General features: G+C 48.4%; 1 protein-coding gene across 3 annotated transcripts in view; it reads left to right on the top strand.

Moving 5' to 3' along the window:
• The window catches only part of LOC113990847 (cat eye syndrome critical region protein 2), a 94,305-nt gene extending 77,391 nt beyond the window's left edge, over nucleotides 1–16,914 (top strand). For 2 of the 3 annotated variants that reach the window (XM_039383243.1, XM_039383242.1), the window contains 10 exons: nucleotides 3,225–3,381; nucleotides 6,748–6,877; nucleotides 7,155–7,192; nucleotides 7,291–7,382; nucleotides 7,668–7,794; nucleotides 9,191–9,624; nucleotides 10,770–10,898; nucleotides 10,992–11,814; nucleotides 13,806–15,213; nucleotides 16,056–16,914. In XM_039383243.1, coding sequence (XP_039239177.1) covers nucleotides 3,225–3,381; nucleotides 6,748–6,877; nucleotides 7,155–7,192; nucleotides 7,291–7,382; nucleotides 7,668–7,794; nucleotides 9,191–9,624; nucleotides 10,770–10,898; nucleotides 10,992–11,814; nucleotides 13,806–15,213; nucleotides 16,056–16,317 — 3,600 coding nt within the window. In that variant the 3' untranslated portion in view covers nucleotides 16,318–16,914. The remainder of the gene's footprint in view (nucleotides 1–3,224; nucleotides 3,382–6,747; nucleotides 6,878–7,154; nucleotides 7,193–7,290; nucleotides 7,383–7,667; nucleotides 7,795–9,190; nucleotides 9,625–10,769; nucleotides 10,899–10,991; nucleotides 11,815–13,805; nucleotides 15,214–16,055) is intronic. The other variant, XM_027726660.2, reaches the window with a different exon arrangement.
• Nucleotides 16,915–20,732: the final 3,818 nt, after the last annotated feature.

Below are 20,732 nucleotides of genomic sequence, written 5' to 3'. Positions count from 1 at the left end.
AACCTCAGCCGAGTGCAGGTGACCCCTTCCTCCTGGCTGCTGCTTCAGTCCAAGATGTAACTGCTCCATGGGCTCCTGATCCTGCAGGGGATTTCTCAACAGGTGGTTCAGATTAGCTCCTCATTAAGAGCTGCCTGAGCAGCACCCTCATTAGGATCACGCTGTGGAAACCTGAGCGGGAAAGGTTTGGCGGATGAGAGGCCAGGGTGTCCAGGGCACTCGTGCCTCCTGGCCTTCTGCCCCTGAAGTCTGATACCAACTGCCTGGAGAGCAAAGCAAACGGCAGGAGTTTGGGCAGGAGTTTGGCCCTTTCAGGTCGCAGGGCCAGAGGAGGGCAGCGATGTTGTGTCCTGGAGTGCTCTCTACCGGAGGGAAGGAGGCGGTGATGCTGTGGTAGCAGTGATTTTTATCCTCCAAGTGGGGAGGAAGCTGGAGAAACGTCCTTTTGCCACCTGTGTGGTCAGGAAGGAAGTTTGAGTTTGGTTCTTGTTTTTATCGTTCCAATAGGCGTCGGCTTCCACCACATCTCATAGGAGTTTACTGGTTTGTGTTCACGTATTTTTTTAACCCTGAGTTAAGCACACTCATCCCTAGTGGGCTTTTAAGGGGGACACCAGGCAGAGGGTCCCTCTGAAAATCAGGTTGTTTCTGTGTCTGAAGTGTCTCAAAGAGCCAGCATTGCTGCTGCCCTGCAAGTGCTGCAGGGAGCAAGTGCCATTGTGGGTGTCTGCTGCAGCCCTTGGGGCTCACTACACTGCATCTGTGGTTTCTGCTTTTCCCTTTTCTTCTTCTGCTTCCTACATCTAGTAGGATGACACCCTTCCTTTGCTTAAAATTGTCCCCTTGTTTTGTCAGTGCCATATTTGTGGTGTGTTGACCTGGAACATGCTATGGATTCGATGCCATTACAGTGTAGGGTGCTGAATGCACCCTGCAGGCTTGGAAAGGTTCTGGTGGTGAGCACTGCAGCTTGGATGTTGTGTTCATGTTTCCATAGGACATGAATGGTGAAAGTTGTATGAATCCAGGGAAAGGGAAGGTCTCACCTGTGTGCCAACAATCAGAGAAGTTGGCATGTCATGCCAGGCTGGCTTAGATCTACTGGTTGGAGAGTTTAAAGGCTGATGGTCACATCCTCAATAAAACATATTAGTGTACCAACTTCTGATGGCTGGTTCCTGCTCACCTCTTCTAATTGCTGCAGAGCCTGACTTTTTTGGTTCTTACTGCTATTTGAAGATTGATCAAGAAAGTCAGGGGTAAACTGTTGGACGATGGTCGGGATCAGACCTGAAAGGAAATTGTTTGCAGCTCATGAGTAGAAAATCGGATGGTAGAGCATTTGAGAAAGGGATATGAAAAGAATCAAAAGCGTAAGTGTAGAACCCAATTCTGTAGGTTCTTGACCCCCTTGTACTTGGCAAAGCACTTTCAGTCCTGAGCATCCTGGTGTTTGGATATTGATCAGGGAGAAAAGCCCTGAGAGACAACTGGAACTGTAAGGATTGCTTTATAAGGAAACATTTAACCTAACTGGAGAAATGTGGGAGTTTTGTGTAAGTGTCTGAGGAAGCCCGTAAAGGCTGGAATATGGCTGAAGAACAGAAGGATTTGTGCTCCCCCAGAAGAGCCTGAGAATAACTGGATGGAATGAGGGGTTGAGAAATGAACTTTAGGCTGAATGTGAGGAGAAGCTGGCTAAGCTAAGGCACATGGGCTCACAGAATGATTTTTCTAGGAAAGGGATGTACGAGTGAACTACTAACATTTGGCAAATATCTAAAAAGGAAAAGAAGATAGGCAGAGTTCCCTCATGGTGAGATGATGCTATAGGGTTCACCTAAAAAGATTGGTGTTTTTACTGCAGGATATGGTCCTAATTTTGTCAAGAGTCCCATCATCCTCTCTTTGACACTTCTCTGTGACTGTTGGTGGTTGAAATATAATTCTCTTAAAATATTTTTGCTGCTGGAAATAGGGAGATAATTCATGATACTCATCCACAGGAAGTTGGAGTGGGACTTTGTAGGGCAGCTCAGGGCTGTATAGGGGAAGGGGAGGCAAAGGGGGAATGAATGTACAGTGAAACCAGACAGCATTTCTAGGTGTTTATCAAAACAGCCCCAGGTTCCACTCCTAGGCAATGAAACAAGGACAAAACAGTAATCATGGGGCCAGAATTTTTTTTTTCTGGGGATTAATAATGGGCCTGGAGAAGTTGATGATCTGAGCAGCAGCCAACGGACCCCAGCTGATTGCTAATCCTCAGGAAATGCCTTCTGCTTAAGTGGTGGTTGCTGGTTATTCCCTGAAAATGAAGTTGGAGCAAACTGTGTGTACGCTGTTCTTTTCCGATTGATATTCCTTGCTGACAAGGCACATGTATCTTGGTCTTGCAGAAGTCAAAGGGGTGGGAGTGGCTGGTGGATGACTGATTCATTTGTCTTATCATTAATTTAAGCTAATAAAGATAATTCCACACTTCCATATACATACTTGCACTTCATTGGAGAAATAGGAGCAGGCGATCCCTGGTCGGGAAGCCTGCAGTCTTAAGCAGGATCAAACACAGCCTTGGAGCCTGCTGGCAGTGGGGAGCCGAGGAAGTGGGGCAATAAAGAGCCAGGCATCCTGGAGTGAGAAAACTGGTTTTGGGACCCAGCAGGAAAACTGTCCAAATAAACAAACAAGATGTAGTTCAGGGGAGATTAGCACACAGAAATTTTGAACAGGAAAGGAAAACATTCCAAACGATACCTCGATGCAAGGCTGTACCAGTCTCTTTTCCTAATGAAGTACTCTGTGTTTTATAGCAGAGCCAGGTTTGGCAACGTAGTTCTTTCTGCTCACACTTCCCACTTGGAGCTCTGCTAACTGGAAGAGGTAGAGGTGTTCTGTGGTGCTGTCAACAGCCTGAATCCTTTGCCCAGAAGGGAAGGGAAATACTCACAGCGTGTCCCTGACAGAATGGCAGCTTGTCTAACCCATCGCTTCTCCTTCCATTGTCCTTGTATCAGTAGGATTTCATTGCTTGACAAATAACTTTCCTTTACATGTTGCTTTTCATCTAGGAATTCATGCATACAAATCCATTTTTCCCTTTTTTTTTTCCTCCCAGCCATTCATTGTAGGTTTGCTTTAATATTTGCTCAAAGTAATCCTTCCTGTGCTCAGACTTGAATAAGCCAACGTGTTACAGTTTTTGGTGCCCTGTTCTGTCACAGGTAAACCCGAATGTGCTGAGTTCCATGGAGAAGCAGAGGCGCAGGGAGGAAGAGGAGGAACGCCAGATCCTTATAGCAGTGCAGAAGAGGGAGCAGGAACAGCTGCTAAAGGAGGAGAGGAAGAGAGAGATGGAGGAAAAGGTCAAAGCAGTGGAAGGTAACGTGCAGCCAAGTGTGAAGCAGGAGGAGAAGTTTTCAAAGCCAAGATTGAAATCTTGAATTAAGATCTGCCATTTACGTCCCTCCCCTGCCAGACCTGCTAATGGGAATATCTTTTCTTGCACTTATCTGTGATAAGTTGGTCTGACTGTAGCTTCTTTTCCTTTGCCTATCTCCCTTGGTATTGGTGGCTGTTCTCTAGTATACCCTTTGACTGTGTTGTCTTCCTCAAATCATGCTAATTTTCTCCCTCAGCTATGCTTTTTTTCCCACTATCACGTTGTTTCTCAGTTCTCTTCCATCTCCCCGCTTGCCTCCTTATGGATTTCCCTGTGTGCAGGATTAGCTGAATTTGCTCTTGCTGAATAGCATTTGGTTCTTTTGGCCCAGTCCATGATGAAAGAAGAATTCCCTTTGAGGAGAAAGGGAAGGGGACAACATAGGAGTAGCAAGAGTAACATTTTTTTCCTGGCCTTACCAGTTGGAGAACTAAAGATGAAGGGACCAGGCTACCAGAGCACCAGAGGTGGCAACTTCACATGTTGGTTTGATTTTTTTTTTTTTTTGTTATGAATTAAATGCTGAGATAAACTGTTCTGCAAGAAACAAATGTATTTAATGTATTTAATACATCAGCTCAAGGCACAGACAGCAGGCATTCAGCTGTGGCATGTAGGCATGGGTATCAGAGCAGGCTCATTTCTGACCACCTTCTCTCTGTCAGCCTCCCTTACGGGACTTCTGTGAACTGCTACTTCTGCCACAGTGACTGGCTGGGCTGTTGCAGTTCTAGGGAAAGGCTGAGCATCTTCAGAAAGCTGTGGTGGTAGTGTGTGGCAATATCAGTATCCTGAGTCCTTAAGGGGATAAAGAATCAGAAAAGGAAAAAAGATTAGGTTCATGCAAACCTTGTAAACTTTCCAAGATGAAACAGTCTGCTACCAGATGTTTGGTAGCATGCCAGATGTTATCTAAGAATAGGGGTTTTTACCTGCTTACCTTTCTAACCTTTAGAAAATCCAATTACTTCCTTGGCCTTCATATATTCCTGGTTGCCAGTCCTAGCTAATCCAGTGCTTTAAACTGAGACTCATCCAGCTTCCATATCTGCTGTAGATATCTGTTTCACCTTGGAAAATTGCATATTCTCTGTGCTTTTAATTCTTCATCTGTATAGACAAAATTAATCTTGAGGTTCCAGAGGAGCTGCAAAGATAAATGTTCCTGTAACATGGCTTTGCTTTGGGATAAGCCACTTCCTTTTCTGGGTAAATGCAATCACTACATCATCTGATTCAAAGACACCAGAGCCACTCAAAGAAATTAGCATACATTCATAGCTTTTCTTGGCAGAGATGCTTTTATTTTGGTTTAAACTCATCCCTAGTCCTAGGTCTTCTGTAGAGGAAGGATGTGAAATACAAAGTGAAATATCTGCTCTCTGATGAACTTAATCAGCACTTCACCTTCTTCTCAGTTTTGAACTGTATGCCTGTTTTTAAAACACGTTCCTGTTTCCAGTCTGAGATTTCACTTCCCCCCACTCCAATGCACACCCCAGGTAGCAAGTTTCCTGCTGGGCCCATCTGTAGTCTCCTGAATTTATGAGTTAAGGCAGCTTTCTAGATTTCTACCACAACAGCAGGTTAGAGTTACTCAGTTCTCTTTCCAGATGCTGCTTTGTCATAATCTCTCACAAACATGACTTTCTAGCTGGTTGAGGTACTTTTTAGGGCACTGTTCAGATTTTAAAGCTTCTGGGTAGGACTCGACCCAGGCCAACAGTGTGAGAATGAGCTCTGCCTGAGATGTAACATGCTGTGTTAATCACTAGCTGTGGTAGAGGTTCCTGCCATTAATCCTGACTGAGATCCAGTCTGGTACCAGGGCAGCGCTCCTCGATTCCTGTCAGTTTACCGAGTCACATCTTTGGCAGGCCTTGGAGGATTTCTAAAATCTACATCACCTTACCTCTTGGCTGCTGTTGCCATGAGATTTTCCTTTTGCTGCTTCATGTTTTCCTCAGCTTTCTCAAATATGCATCCATTGCAATGCCGTCTGAGTGATGCTAATTTTAGGAAAGAAGCATGAAGTACTGAACTGTGCTTGGACAGACTCAGATAATCTCTGTTACCTGCAATTGGATGTTGGACTTATCATTATGAAATGTTATAATAGATGCTGTTACGTTCTGTAGGACACCTTAGAACCAAGTCCTATACTCCCAACTTCAGTGCTGCCCAGAGTCTTCTAACAGGAAATTCAGGCTTTCTTTTACCAATGTTTGACATATCTGACCATGGATGTCCCTATAAATAACCACTTTGTAGCTATTCCTACATTTTTTGTGCCCTCGGCCGCTATCCCAAGTTTGTTTTTGACCGACAGAGTAAGACATTAAATTAATATTTTTCCACCAGAGCTGGTACTTCCTGAGTCTTTGACATTTTCCAAATATGAAGCCTCTGATAGAGGGTGTTAGCCAAGTCTCTCCCATCTTTCTTTCTCTCTGGGTGTTCCCTGATGTGGCCTGTTTTCAGGGGTCCTACTCCTGTGACATCTCTCCTTGAACACTACTTTCACAGAATTCTGCTCCTACGCAAGGTTGGTCCAACCACAGGTGTTTTGCAAGTCAAATGAATTCAGATTTCTTATAAGAGAAAGGAAATGAGGTTCATAAGAGCCCATAAACTTTCTGTTATGAAGCAATCTGTTAGCCAGCTGTCTGGTTGCAAACCACAGGTTATATTACTAGAATTGCTTCTTCCTGTCTCTCACCTCTTTAAATCAAAGCTGTCCCAGTGGTCTTCCTGTGTGGCAGCTTGTTTGCTCTGGCTGCTGGCCATGAAGACCCACCTGAGCAACCTTCCCAAAGCTAGCCATGATCATGGAGGATATTAATGTCCCCAGTTACTCACTGCCACTTAGCTGGTAGAACTTCACCCTTCCCTCTGCACTGCTCTTCATCCCCTTCAGTGCAAAACCAGCTGCCTTGAGTTTACCTGCCTGAGCCGAAGCACCTAAAGGAAGGTAACAACAAGCCAGCTCTTTCCATAGTGCTGATCTATGCCTAGGTCTGGTTGAACTTCTCTCTCTGTTCCACACCACTTCTGGAAGCTGCCTAGGGGAGCATCTGTGTCACAGCAATGCTTCAAAATCGGTGATGGTAAACCAAGGGAGGATGAAGAGGTGTGTTGATGGTGCGCTGCATTCTCACCTCACCTGCTCCTGTGCTGTTGCTGCTTTTGCCAAAAGAGCAAGACCATCTCACTGGAGTTCTTGAGAGCTGCAGGACCTGCCTTCTTTTTCCCTGAAAGAAGTTGACAAGTAGTGCTGAATGTTTTTTCACCTCTTCCTACTGCAGAACGGGCCAGGAGGAGGAAACTTCGTGAAGAGCGGGCCTGGCTGCTGGCACAGGGAAAGGAGCTTCCTCCTGAGCTGTCCCACCTGGATCCCAGTTCCCCTTCCAGGGAAGAGCGAAGGACCAAGGATATGTGAGTACACAACTGGGCATTGCAGCACGTGAGTGCATTGAAGTAGTGAGTAGTGTAGGAGAGGAGTGTAACCATTCACAGGAGTGAGGAGGGAGAGGTGGGGTTAGAGAACAGTGAGGAGTAAGGTGGTGAACATCTGAATTTGGTCCACATGAGAGAAGTGTTTGTGATGAGGCCTATTTGTCAGCATTGTGACACTGTGCATGGATGGAAGGGAAGATGAAGTACAAGAGCATGTCCTCAGTCTGCACATTCACTGTGGTGCTTTTCATTGCAGCTATGAACTGGATGATGAGTTCACAGCCATGTACAAAGGTTAGTCCTACCCCAGCTTTCCCCTTTGCGTGACTTGCTCAAAGTGAAATCCTCCCTTGTGTGTGTGTAACCATTCGCCTTTCTCTTGCTAACTCCAGTTCTAGATGTGGTGAAGGCTCACAAGGACTCTTGGCCCTTCTTGGAGCCCGTTGATGAATCCTATGCTCCCAACTACTACCAGATCATTAAGGTATGGAAAGTGATCCAACCATCTTGACTGATGCACTTTGTTGACCAGGAGGCAGTTTTTTGGAAGTGTTTTGATATTTTGTGGGCTGTATTAGTCTCACCTCTCAAACTGCATGTCTCCAGTAGTCCTTTCTAGCCTTACAAGTCAAGAAAACCAAAGATGAGAGGCTTCCTCTCTGGAGAGCATCCTCTGCTGCCCCATCCCCTCTCTGAGGAAGGTACAGCTCCAACTTTGTACGCCCCACTATGCTTGCTGTCAGTGAAGGGAGGTTTGGTTGTATTTCAGGCCCCCATGGATATCTCTAGCATGGAGAAGAAGTTAAATGGAGGTCAGTACTGCACCAAGGAAGAATTTGTGGGTGATATGAAGACCATGTTCAGGAACTGTCTTAAGTACAACGGTGAAGGCAGTGGTAAGAGCAGTAAGATAATAAATTCGTCTATTTGCAGTGCTCAGTCAAAGCAAGCAGTGATCTCTTCCTCCTCACCAGTCCTTGATTTGTGCTTCTTCTCTTTCAGGATATTTTTGGAGATGAAAGAGTAGGAGCTTCTGAGTAATAAGGCCTGGGGTTTTAGTGAGGCTTTCAGCACAATTTGGCCATGCTGGAAGGGGCATGGGATACTAAGGACTGCCGTGTTGGTAGATGGTGACAGCAGAACATATAAAGAGAAGAAAGTCTGTTTCTTTCTGAGCTCATTCCTTCGTGTGCTTGTGTGTGCCTGTGTGCCCCTTTTTCTCATAGTAACTAACACAGATTCTGAAAAGCATTGGAGTCTGGTTAGCTCCTAGTGTTTGAGTACTACAGTGAGGAGTGAACCAGGTTTGTAGTCCTTTGGATGGAAAATGTCAGCTTTAGGTTCCTGGTCTATTGAATGAACAACATGAGTCTGCAAATGAGAAATCCTGGGTTTAATTGCCATGCCAATTAAAAATTAAAACTCTGCATGTTACTTAGGTAAGAAATCAGTTCCCATATGGTGAGTCATCACTGCAGACTGTGTCTCACCAGCAACACCTTGAAAGGGATAACAGTTAGGAACTAATCAGCTTGTTGCTGTTGGCTGCAAGTAAAAGCATACCTGCACTGCCGCTGACAGAGCTCTATCCCCCAGGGAGCTTCAGGGTTAGTTTAGTGGAAACAACTGGAAGGTCATTTGCTTCAAGGCCTTGTCATTAACACCTCTCACATGTCTTTTCCTTCCTACCCACTCAATGAAAAGTAGAAGCCCATCTCAGCAGGACTGTCCTGTGGAAATGGTGCACTGGGGACTCTGGTGTTGGCAGTAGCTCTCATGTCAGGGCCAGCAAATGCTTTAGAAACTGTACATGAATAAATGTGTTTGCTGATTTTCCTCTGTCTTGTAGCCTATAGTGGAGATTCGAATGAGTCCAAGAAAAGCCTCTGAAAGTAATTAAATAGCCTTGCTGGAAGTTCACATTTCTTCTCCCAGCACTCTGCTGGCTAACTGTGCACTGTGCAGGTCACACATCTCTGTGAGCAGAGGTAGTGCTCCTCTAATGTAATTCTTGGCACTACTCTGGAACAGAGTTAATGCTGACTCCGCAGACCGTACTGCCAGTGGTACTTTGTCATGCCTATGTGCCTGTCCTCTGGTGGGGTTACTGAACAGATCTGTGTTGCTTATGGAAGTTTAGGAACCAAAGCCAACTACTTAGAAACAAAAGTCTTCCTCAAAGAAACTTGGAGGAGGGGAGATGATTCATCTGATGGGGAAAGTCTGATGTTGCGTAGCTGTTTCTCTCTATAAGGCTCCATTCCTGACCTTGTTGGGGTTTTTTGACTGCAGAATATACCAAGATGGCTTACAACTTAGAGAGGTGTTTCCACCGAGCAATGATGAAGCACTTCCCTGGGGAAGATGGCGACACAGATGAAGAGTTTTGGATCAGAGAAGATGGGAGACGAGAGAAGAGGAGCCGGCGGACCGGCCGCTCCGGCACGGGCAGTGTTTGGACTCGGTCGCGAGACCCAGACGGGCCAGGCAAGAGACAGCAACGCCTGGAAAATGGAGGAAAACCTCCACCATATCGAGCTACTTCCAGGGCTCCTGCTTCTTCCTCTTCTTCTTCTTCCTCCTCCTTCTCCTCATCCTCTGTAGAGGACCCAAGTGGCAACCCAATGCAGACTACTCGGGAGGTGGGCCCTTCCAACGGGCGAGGCTTCCCCCGCTCCCTGCAGTACGGCGGCATGCCCAGCCCTGTGCCACACCCCGGACAGATGGTAAGGACCAGCCTCCGCTGTTCTGCGCCCATCAGACCTGTGGAGGGAGGGAGGTAAAGGGGAATGAAACTTTCTACTGTGAAATCCCTACTGCCTGGCAAGAACCTTTTCCCAGAGATAAAGGGTCAGGGCTATGGTTTCTCCAAGTGAAACTTTCCAGCACTTAGGTTTAAACTGGTACAATTTCAGTCTTTGCCACACGAACTGGGAACAATCTCTTAACATTTCCCATCTCTTAACATGACCAACATGTCCCTGTGTAGTCTTGCACCAACCCTGGTTTCCCCAGTTCTCTTCTCTCCTTAGAAAGTTTTACCCCATTGTGCATGGGAAGCTGTCACATTTCCTCTCTTAACCTCCAGTTTATGAAGCTGAAACAAGCTGGTCTTCTTTTGTCTCAATTGTTTACAGATGCCTGGTAACTTTGTGCCATCTGTGTACTACTGCATTTCGTGCCTTGAGTATTTATAAAAGCAGTAAACTAAATCAAACAAAGGCCACCCTGGACTGCAGCAGTGACCTATCTTTAGCCCAGCATTTCTTCTCTGAATGCCACCTGTTCTGCCTCCCGTCTGGGCTGTTCTTCACACATCCTTCACTGCCTTTTCTGTTTTAACCACTGGTGTCTTGTGGTGTGGTGTATCAGCTGCACCTCTGAGATCCAGGCTATTCCTTACCCTTTTAGCTGGAGATCAGACAAAATTTTTAGAGCGATTCTTATGATGCAGATAGTGGCAGGCAGTAGGGAGAGCTGGAGGCATCAAGTATTTTGAAGGAAGTCTAGCACATTCCCCCATTATTTTCCTGCTTCCATAGTCTTGTGGTTCACTCCACTTCTTGGAGCAAACCACTGCCCTCTCCAGTCTTCTTGCTTGCTCCCAAGTACTTGGGTGGCAAGTGAGTATATTGCAACCTAAAAGCAGAGGTGAGTGACTGGGATGTGAGAGAGCGGCTTTGGCAAGGGAGCTGTGTCACCTCCTAGAAGGGAGTCTACAGGTTTTCCGTGGTATCTCCAAAAAAGTCCATCTGCTCATCCGTGTGGTACCTCCAGCCTTGGCTTCCCCCAGCCTGTAGTGCTCCTGTTGCTTTTTTGTGCTTCACACACTGTTTTGTTTCTCCTCCCTGCACCCCTCCCCATCCCCCAGAGACCAGCCGTGCCAGGAACGTTTGGTCCCTTGCGCGGGTCGGATCCCACGAAGCTGTACGGCTCTCCGCGAGTGCCTGAGCCCCATCCTGGAGACCCGGTCCAGCAGCACCAGCACTTTGCCATGCAGGTAAGGAACGCTGCAGCACCCCAGGACCCACAGGTGTGATGGCTCTCACTGAGACCCACCTCATGTCTCTCTCTCTCCCTGCCTCCTCTGCAGCCGGCCGTGGGACTGAGCGAGCACCGCGGGCACCGGCTGGCCACTCCGGAGAAGCAGGCGTGCGCAGGACCCACCCACGTCTCCGGCCTCGGCCCCCGGCCGGGCACGCTGCAGCTGGGAAGGGTCAGCGGCCCCCCGCCCGACGCCGTCTACCCGCCAGCCCAGTTCCAGCAGGGCTTCCTCCCGCCCAGGCACAACGGGCCCCCGGTGAGGCCACCAGAGGGCTCGGAGGTCCCCCCGGGGCACATGTACCGGCCCTACAAGTACCTGAACCGCGCACACCCCGCCCTGTGGAATGGCAGCCATGGCCCCGCCGGCCAGGCTGCCATGGGGCCGGAGGAGAAGGCGCCCATGGGGCCAGGGCCCTCGCTCCAGCCACGTGCCCTGGGTCATATGATGGACCCCCGGGCCATGAGGCCACCGCTGCCTCCCAGCCAGTGGACAGAGCAATCGAATTTCCTACCTCATGGGGTGCCTCCCTCAGGGTATATCAGACCGCCCGGGAAAGCCGCTGGCCAGAGGATGCCACAGCCACCGGCCGCTCTGTTTGGGGCACCACCTCAGGTTCAGAGAGGGTGCCAGGGCGGGGATTCCATGATGGACAGCCCGGAGATGATCGCCATGCAGCAGCTCTCCTCCCGCGTGTGCCCGCCGGGAGTGCCTTACCACCCTCGCCAACCACCCCCGCCGCACCTCCCCGGACCCTTCCCCCAGCTGGCCCACGCTGCCTCCGCCGCCGGCGTGCAGCCCCCAAAACCTGTCGTGGGAAACGGGAGCTCGCAAGATCCAACCGGGCAGACCATGGAGATGGAGAGCAACCAAGGTAAACCCTTGAGTGCCCACTGGTATTGTTGACTTTTGCTGCCTGCACATCCCAGAAAATAATTCAAATTTTGATTAAATACTTGAGAGGGACGCAGCTTTTACATGTGTTTTTATTTTTTTTATATAAATTGGAATACGTTTTCTAATCCATCCATCACTTAGATTTTTCTAGGCTGTTTTGTTTCACTGTAGCCTGCCAGAAGTCCTCTCTGTCCCAGCTATACCTGCAAGTTATCAGTTTGCCATGGGGTACAAATGCAAAGCATAGGCTGTGATGCTTTTAGAGCTCACTTGGAGTTAATATAAAAATGGGATCTGCAGAGAGTTAGGTAAGGAAAGGAGATGTTGTATGAAATAGCTTACATATATAAGGAGTATATATTAAATATACTCCGTTAAGCGTACATCAATATGACTTCTCCTCTGAAATGCACGTCTGCCTTGTGAGCTCCGAACATCACAAAATCTTCGCACAACAGGACTGCCCAAAAGCCCCTTAGCAGCTGTATCGGTTCATGTGGGATGGCAGTGTGTTGTGTGTGCCCTCACAAGTTTCTTTCCAGTTGAATTTCATATGTTCTATCTAGTAAACTACAGATTAAAAAAAGAAAAAAAACCCCAACCTTAAAAATAAAACCTAAAGTAGAGATCAAAATAACACAGAGATCAAAAAAATTTTTTTTTTCATTAATTCTAGCTGGTAAACTAGAGATCAAAACCCTTGTATCTTTTATCAATCCCTTGTGTGCCTTGCACTAAGAGGAAACTCTTTCCTTGTGTGGCATTGCTTAAAAGTTATCATCATAATTTAACTTGCTGGATATAGAACAGAGACCAGGGAAGGACGCTGAGTGATTGCAGGACAGAGTACTCTCATCTTCAAACCACAGTTGGTTAAAATATGGCTGTGATCAGCTCTGCAGCATCTCGGTGTGCGGCAGCGCTTCTGCTCATGCTGTGGGCAAATGGCGTTTGTGGAGGGTGGGTTTAAATTTGGTGTTAGGGAGAAATTCTTTACTGTGAGGCTGGTGAGGCACTGGCACAGGTTACCCAGAGAAGCTGTGGATGCCCCATTCCTGGAAGTGTTCAAGACCAGGCTGGATGAGACTTTGAGCAACGTGGTCTGTTGGGAGGTGTCCCTGCCCATGGCAGGGGAGTTGGAACTAAATGGCCTCTAAGATCCCTTCCAACCCAAACCATTTTATGATTCTGTGACCAGAAGGGGCAAGGCAGCATCAAATCAAAGTACTGCTACTCTGACTTCTTATCTTGCTGTCATGTGGACCCCACTGTGGTATTTCCCAACTCTGCCTCTCCTTTAGGCAGCCTCTGCACCCCCGTGTGTCAGACCAAAGGCACGTGCCATGTTACTCCAGTGGAGGTGTGACTTAGCAGTGGCTTGCAAACTGCAGAGCGTCTGTGTCATGAGGGTTCAGCCCATGTGTGCCATCTTTCCAAGAGTGGTGCAACCTCATGAGTAGTTTTCAAAAGATCTCTTTCACAAGGAGCAGCTACTAAAGGTCACCCAAATTTGAAAAAAAAATGCACTTCAGAATTGCTAAAGATCTCTGAAGGAAAAACTGTGTTATGGGTGTGGAAGGAAGGCTGCAGCCCCAGAGAAGAGCACTTGTGCTGATGCCATGCTCCAACAGCCCTGTAGAGAGGTTTGTGTGGATGACAGGACATTGTAGGCTTTGGAGTAGTGACAATGGAAGGACCTGCACGGCTTTAGAAAGTCAGTCCTTTTTCTCTTTCATTTGCATAAAAGTGGAATGCTTTCTCCATCCAGTTGTTAGGGACTTGTTTGGCAGAGCTGCCCAGCAACTTTGGGTCAGCAGTCAAGGAGGTTTGGTAGATCTGGTTAACCTGGCAGGAATTACTCTTTGGCATGTGTGTTTTGGGTGAGCATGGGCAGGCATGTGTATGTGTTAGATGGAGAGGGACGATTTCCAGTTAGACCAGTGTGTGACTTTCTTCTCTCTCTTTCAGTGGAGACACCAGCAGGCATGGACGAGAAGGCTCAGTGCATCAGCATTCCCGACGGGGCCTATGCCAAACTCCTACCTCATCCCAAGCCCCCGCTGCCCATGGAGTGCGCCAGGCGCGCCTTGCCCCCGGATGGGGAGGCGGATGGCTCTGGTGTGAAGGGCGAGCTGAAGGCAGGGCAGAGCAAAGGTGCATGGTCGGCAGAGAGCGGCTACACCGGCGACCCGGGCTGCATGAGGGACCTGGTGCCCGCCTCCGAAAGAGGGGGTCCCCTGCCTCAGAACGGGGCGGCGGGCGAGGGGCCGGCAGCCGGCACCGAGGGGAAGGGGCTGGCTGCCAGCCTGCTCGAGAAGCCCCTCTGTGGTGGGGGCAAGACTCTGCCTGAAGCAGCCGTGCCTTGCATGGGGCAGGGCACTGGCCTTCCTGGCGTGGATGCCGGCTCCATGGGGGCCACCCCCAACCAGTATCACCCTCTGTACATGCCTGGTCTGGAATACCCGAATTCGGCTGGACGGTACCACATCAACCCAGGCCTGCAGGGTTTTGGCCCGGTGATGGGCGGGAAGCCACCTCCTCCTGCCTCCCACCCCCAGCATTTTCCCCCACGGGGTTTCCAGCCGAGCAGCGCCCACCCTGGCGTCTTCCCGCGGTACCGGTCCCCCCAGGGAATGCCGTATCCTTACCAGCCACAGCCTCAACCTTCCTACCACCACTACCAGCGACCGCCCTACTACGCCTGCCCACAGGGATATTCGGACTGGCAGAGGCCTCTCCACCCCCAGGCCAGCCCCAGCGGGCATCCCAGTGCCCACCCGCCCCTGGCCAGAGCCCCGTTCCCAGAGCGGGGGTCCGCGGGCAGCCTGCAGGGCTGCGAGGCACTGAGCGCCGCCCTGGCCTCTCCCAACCGCATGGACGTAGCAAGTGCCAAAGAGGTTTCTCCAAGTGACGGGCAGGATCTGGGGCCTGAAGATGAGAAGTCTGAGGAGTCCCAGGAAAGACCAGAGAGTCCCAAAGAGTTTCTTGATTTGGACAACCACAATGCAGCCACAAAGAGGCAAAGCTCGGTGGCAGCGGGGGAGTTCCTCTACGGAGCACCCCCACCCCACCTGAGTGCAGGGATGGGGTTTGGCCCATCGGCTTTCCCTCCCCATGGGGTAATGCTACAAACTGGCTCTCCTTATGGATCCCGACATCCTGCCAGTCACTTCCAGCCCAGGACGTACGGATCGCCCATGAATGCCCACCCGTCTCACCATCCAGCCTCCAACCAGGCCAACGGCCTCTCTCAGGAGGGCCCCCTGTACCGCTGCCGAGAAGAGAACATGGGTCACTTTCAGGCCTTGCTGATGGAGCAGAGAGGCAGTGGAGGTGGCATGGGGGGGCCACCCCAGGACTTGTATAGACCCTCGGGGTAAGACTGTGTTTTCTGCGAGAAGGCAAGGTGGGAGGGGGGTGTGATGCATGGGTGACAGTCACTGTTGGATATCCTTGAAAGGATGTGGCTTGAAGTCAGAGGAAATGGCAAATGAAGTTGAAAGTCTAACAGGTGGCTCAGATCCTTGGAGTAAGAGCTTTCCTAAGATGGAGAGTCTCAATGCACCTCCTTAAAACAGTCATGGAGAGCCTGTTAGCCTGCCCCATCCATCCCCGCATCAGTACTTTGTTTCATCTAACAGTGTTTTGTTAATGTGTAATTCAGGGCTGTGCATCTCTTAGTCAAATGTACTCTTGCCATTTTCTTTGCAAGTGTTTTATTTCATCTTGCTTATAGTGGGGCAGAGTAGCTGACTAAATTGGAAGTTGGCCTCTTGTTATGAACTCCTTTAATGCTGCCTTCTTTTTCCCCTCCTCTTGATTCGCTCCTCCTCTCTGTGTCAAATTTCCCTCACAGAAGGTTGCTTCTCACTGAGACTGTGCATATCACCTTTTTTTCCCAAGTGGAAAATTCTGCTTCTGCAAAAATTGCCTGTTCAGTTTTTACTGTTCAATTGTTACTGTTTTATCCTCGTCACAGCATGACAGTCCTTCCTTCTTCTAGTATTCAGGGAACTTGGATTACAGCTAAGCCTTTGGGGGGAGTAGCATGGATTAAGGGTTGTGTTTTGGGGGGAAACCAGACAGAGGAATACACAAGACTGCATGCTTGTATGCTAATGTTGTATGTATGCATTCAATGAAGTAGTTTGAACCGAGAGTAGGGATTTGCTCCTGATATTCATGTGCTAAAATTCTCTCCATTCAACCTGACTCCAGAATGCAAATGCATCAGGCTCAAGTTCCCTTCCCGAAGATGCCTACAGCAACAATGTCCCGGGAAGATTTGACATCACAAAAACCATCAGTGCTGCCTCTGGATCAAGTAAGGACTGCTAGAGAGAGCAGAGCTGAAATGCAAGTCCTTCTCTTCCCACTGGTTAAAGGAGTAAAGTGTTTGATTAGAGTGGGAGGAACTGGAGGAAGCTGGGAAATTAACTACTGCTATGCAAAGGAGTTGAGAATGTCTCTAAAGTCTTAGCTGACTGCAAAACATAACCTAGGCAGATTGATAGTGCTACCTTTGAACTGGTTGCATGCAATCATGAGGTCACTCCTTTCTAAAGCTGCCAGTTAAAGCTTCCAACCCTTGTTCTTCCTCTTTCAGAGCTAGTCCGAGGAAGGAAGGACCTCATGAAGACGAAAGCCACACATGATTTGGACACCCAGGAGGAGGGGCAGGCCTTCCTCCCACCCTCCCCTCGCCCGAGCAGCATGTAGCTTCCTGGGTCTGTGGAACATGGTGCCGTGACGGCTTTTGTGTTGGAAACCCAGGGCGGTGCTGGGCCCCAGCCAGCCGAGCAGCTGGCTCCCCACCACAGGGCAAGCACCACAAAACTAGTGGCTTTCCGTGACCGGAGACTGCGTCTCATTCAGGGTTTGGGGGAATTTTCGGGTGGGGAGGGCAGGGGTGGGAGCAGAAACTTTCATTGACTGCTAAACTCAGGTATATTTTTCAGGGTGGAAGAGGACGATGATGAAATTTTACTTGTAGTATTAACGTGTGTGTTTTGGAGCTGGATCCAGTTTACAGAATTTAACCTGTTGCCTTTCTAAATAAATTTCTGTTGTTGGTGAATGTATTGTACATAATGGGGGAGGGGGTGGGCCCAGCCTGTAGTGGGCTTAGCACTGGAGGAATCGTTAACTGTTTACAATCATATCACACTGAAATCTTTCAGGATAGGGTGAGGGTTCAGGGGGGACCGGGGAGAGGCGAGGGAATGTGTGATGGATGACTTGCTGTCCTCCCTCCCGACCTGTGCAACCAAGACATGACCCGATGGTTGGCTGACTTAATAGCATGAATTGCTCAGGAGTATAACATGTCCTCCACTTTCTCTTGCCTTCTTCCTCCTTCCCTTCTCACCCCCATCTCCACTCCTCTGGATCCAGGGCCTGAGTGCACTTCCAGCTCCTGTCATCATGGGGGAACAAGGAAACCAGGACCAGGAACTGAAACCAGGGCAGGACACTCATGGCATTGTCCCTTCTGCTAGTACAGGACCCTTCTCCCTGCCTTTTTCTGATACGAGAAATGTGTGCTCTAGGAAACAGAAAATGGCATAACTGGTCATCTTAAGACTTATTTTGGTGAAACCAGCACAGCTGTGGGTGCAGCAGCACCCATCCAGTAAAACAAACTTTGTGCAAATCTGTACTGCCCTGCTGCTTGAGGAGAGGAGCCAAGTCCCCACCTTTGTTTCTCTGACCCTGGGCTATATTCACTTCTTAGCAGCAGCAAAGCAGAAAGTACCACAGGCTTCCTGACCGCTCTTGCTTGGTAAGGAGGAGGAGCAAGAGGCTGCCTTGGGGGAATGGTAGGATTACTGCGGTGTGAGCCATTTGTTGGCCTGTGGAGTTGGATTTGGCATTCGCAAGTTGCAGGTGAATCAGAAAGCACTGGTTCGAAGTCAGGTGTTAAGGTGGCACAGCTCAGGGGCTGGGGGACAGGAGGGCTGCATGCTCAAGTTGAGGTGGTTTTTTTTGTCTTCATTGATGATGTAGCAGCAGGTCCTACAGGACTAGTGGCAGCTTCCCTGTGCACAGTCTGCAGGGGCTCTTCTCAGTACTGTACTGTGGAACCTCTGTGTGCCAGCATCTTGACAACCATTGGTGTTCAAGGGAGTTCGGCAGGACTCCCACCTGCATTTATTCACAGCTTAAAGCTAACAGGCACACACAGCTGGCTATTCTTGGGGGAGCTGGGAAGTTGTTACTCTACGAGGCTGGGCAGCAAGACTTGCTGGGACTGTAACCTGGTTGTACTGGGGTGGGGACAGTGGTGCAGTTTACAGGAGGATGTGCCAGTGTGTCAGTAGAGTATGCTAGCAAGAGCACAAGCAGCAGCAGAAGGAGGACAGAGCAGCATGCCCTTTAGTCTGTGGTACCAGCAAGGGGAGGGACTTTGTCTCCAATTTTTCTGGCTGCTTTCTTGTCTTGCATGGTGCCATCACCTGAATCTTTAGCTGGATTTAACATCTGTGACTGCACCACCTTTGTCCCACTTCGTGTAGATCTACCACGTGCTGGCAAAGCTGTTCAAGCAAATGGCAGGCAATATCTGACTGAGTCGTTACTCCTTCTGTCCTAAGCTTTTGGAAGCACACAAAGCCTAAAAGATGAGAAATTACCTTTTCCTGAAATAGTTAGAACATGGAAGGACTGCTGTGTTAGTGCCCTCTTACCAATGAGCCTCACTGCTCTGTTGCTGCAGTACTTTTGCCTCTGATGAGCTGTGTAAGGCCAAGGCATTTTCCAAGCCTAACAGGAGTTAAAATTCATCTTACAGCTGCAGTTCTCACCCACTGCTGCAGCCAGCCTGTGAACTGTAGCTGCTGGCTGCTTAGGCCAGTGAGTTGCCTGGGACAGCTGGTTCCTCTGCAAAGGAAGATGTCAGTGTAATGTGAATTACTTACAATATCTATCTATAGATGCCATTACATTAGGAAAAGGAAGGTGATTTTTTGGTGTGTTTTTTCTTTTCAGTTGTGTTCATCTGTCAGGGAGCAGTTGTCACTGGTGGATTGATATGAACTGGAACAGATGATCCTGAAGGTTGTCCTTTGACTGAGAAGTGCTCTCCCCAGCCAAGAACATTATGCTATGGCTCTTCTGAATTTGTCCTGTATCTGAGGGTTTGCTGCTGGCTCTTCAGCTGGTAGTTGGTTTTCAGAGGTGCCCCAGCTGCTCCAAAGGCAGCTCTTAGTCCTTCACTGAAAGGAGATACTGAAGCAGTGATAGGTATTTATAAAAAACTGTGCAAGTAGAACTGCTCTTCAAGACAATAAACCTGGGATAAACAAGAACACAGTTGCTTCTCCTTGTAAAATAATCTTGGGTTCACTGTACATTTAAAAGCAGATAAATGGTAAAATATAACTTGTAGCAAAGTATTCAAAACTCTAGAAATGTGAATGTAGATCCTGCAAACAATCCCTGCCGTACTTCAGCCTGTGTCCTCTGTATCACAGACAGCCACCCAAATATTTGAAGTACCTTTCATTCAGCTCATTGTGAACGTTGTGGAACAGGAGGGTTTTAGAAGCTGTAAAAAGTACCCAAGCAAGCTGAAGCACACTTCAGCTGGAACTGGCACTGAAAACATGGTTCTAGTGGTCACAGGGTCTAGATGAGTACCAAGCCCAGGCCGAAACAGGGGCTGAACAAGAAAGGCAAGAATTGCTTGTGGTCTGCCTGGAGAGCACAGTGGAGTGTTAGACAGTGATAGATACCCCGAGGAACTGTATGGAGTGTGCAACAGGAACATATTTTCCCTTACCTGACATAATGCAAGTCTGGGGGAAAGATTTGTCTTGCAGGTGGTAGACAAAAGAGAGTAGTGAAACTGTCTCCTCCTGGGAGGGTTTCTAGGTAAATGGCTTTTGATGTAGTCAGTAATTCTGATTAAAGAGACTAACAAGCTGCTGTTGTGAGGACAGATGGTTTCTATTAGAAAAGTACTAATATAGCATAGGGGGAACAATGGCTGGGCTACAGGGATAGGGCTATCCTGAGGACAGGACATGCTGAGATGGAGAGCTGGTTGTGGAACCTTAGCTAAGAATCTCTAGACTTTCAAATGTTTTCTTCATAAGTGGAGTTTTGGGGGTTTTCCTGTTATGATGTCTAGGGAACCCCCCCAAAATTAGAGCTCTATTTTGCTAGGCACAATCAGCAAATCACAGAAAACTGGCACCCCTCAGAGGGCACAGGGCTCTGAAGAGAGTTGTGGGGTGGAACACCAGTGGAGATGTACGGGGAGGAGCAGATAATGTGAATTTTATAGTTTATGGTTTCCCAAGCCATGCTGCACAGGGCTGCTTTGTAGATATTGTGAAAGAGACAGGTTTGAGGGATTTAGGAGAGAGTAAAATGGCAGCTCTTTATGTACAGAGTGGTGGTTTTTTGCCATGAGTTGGCATGCAGTGCAGGAGAAGTGCAGCTGCATTTTAAAATAACCTGGCTTTTGAGTGCCATACTTGTGTCACTGTCTTAAATAACATTTTAACACAATAGAGAGAAATTCTAGTCACTGGTTGGAAGCCCTCTGTCTCAGCCCCCAGCATTGTTGTTGCACAATATATTACCAGTTGGTCCTTTCTCAGAAAGCATCCTGAGCTGGTGACTTTGCAAAGTTTCCTGTAGCTATTACGTTTTCCATACAGAGGATGTATTTTGCTATAATTATGGATTTCATGTTAAACAAGACTATATAATACACAGAACAAAGATGATGTTGGCCATGCTGAAGCATGACAAAAATTTCCAATATTCTCAGAAGAGCTTTGTATGCCACTCTGGCTTTTTAGCATCTTGCTCTCCCCACCACCTTGTCCTTTGTAAGTGGTGTGTGGTATTCCCAAGCTCCCAAGATGTCAAGTTGCTTTTGCAAAG

The sequence above is a fragment of the Pipra filicauda genome, unplaced genomic scaffold (assembly GCF_003945595.2).
Source record: "Pipra filicauda isolate LSUMZ 115617 unplaced genomic scaffold, ASM394559v2 scaffold2_size9829703_pilon, whole genome shotgun sequence".
In the NCBI taxonomy this organism is placed as follows: domain Eukaryota; kingdom Metazoa; phylum Chordata; class Aves; order Passeriformes; family Pipridae; genus Pipra; species Pipra filicauda.
Note: the sequence above shows the minus strand (reverse complement) of the source record. Positions and strands in the feature narration are given on the sequence as shown.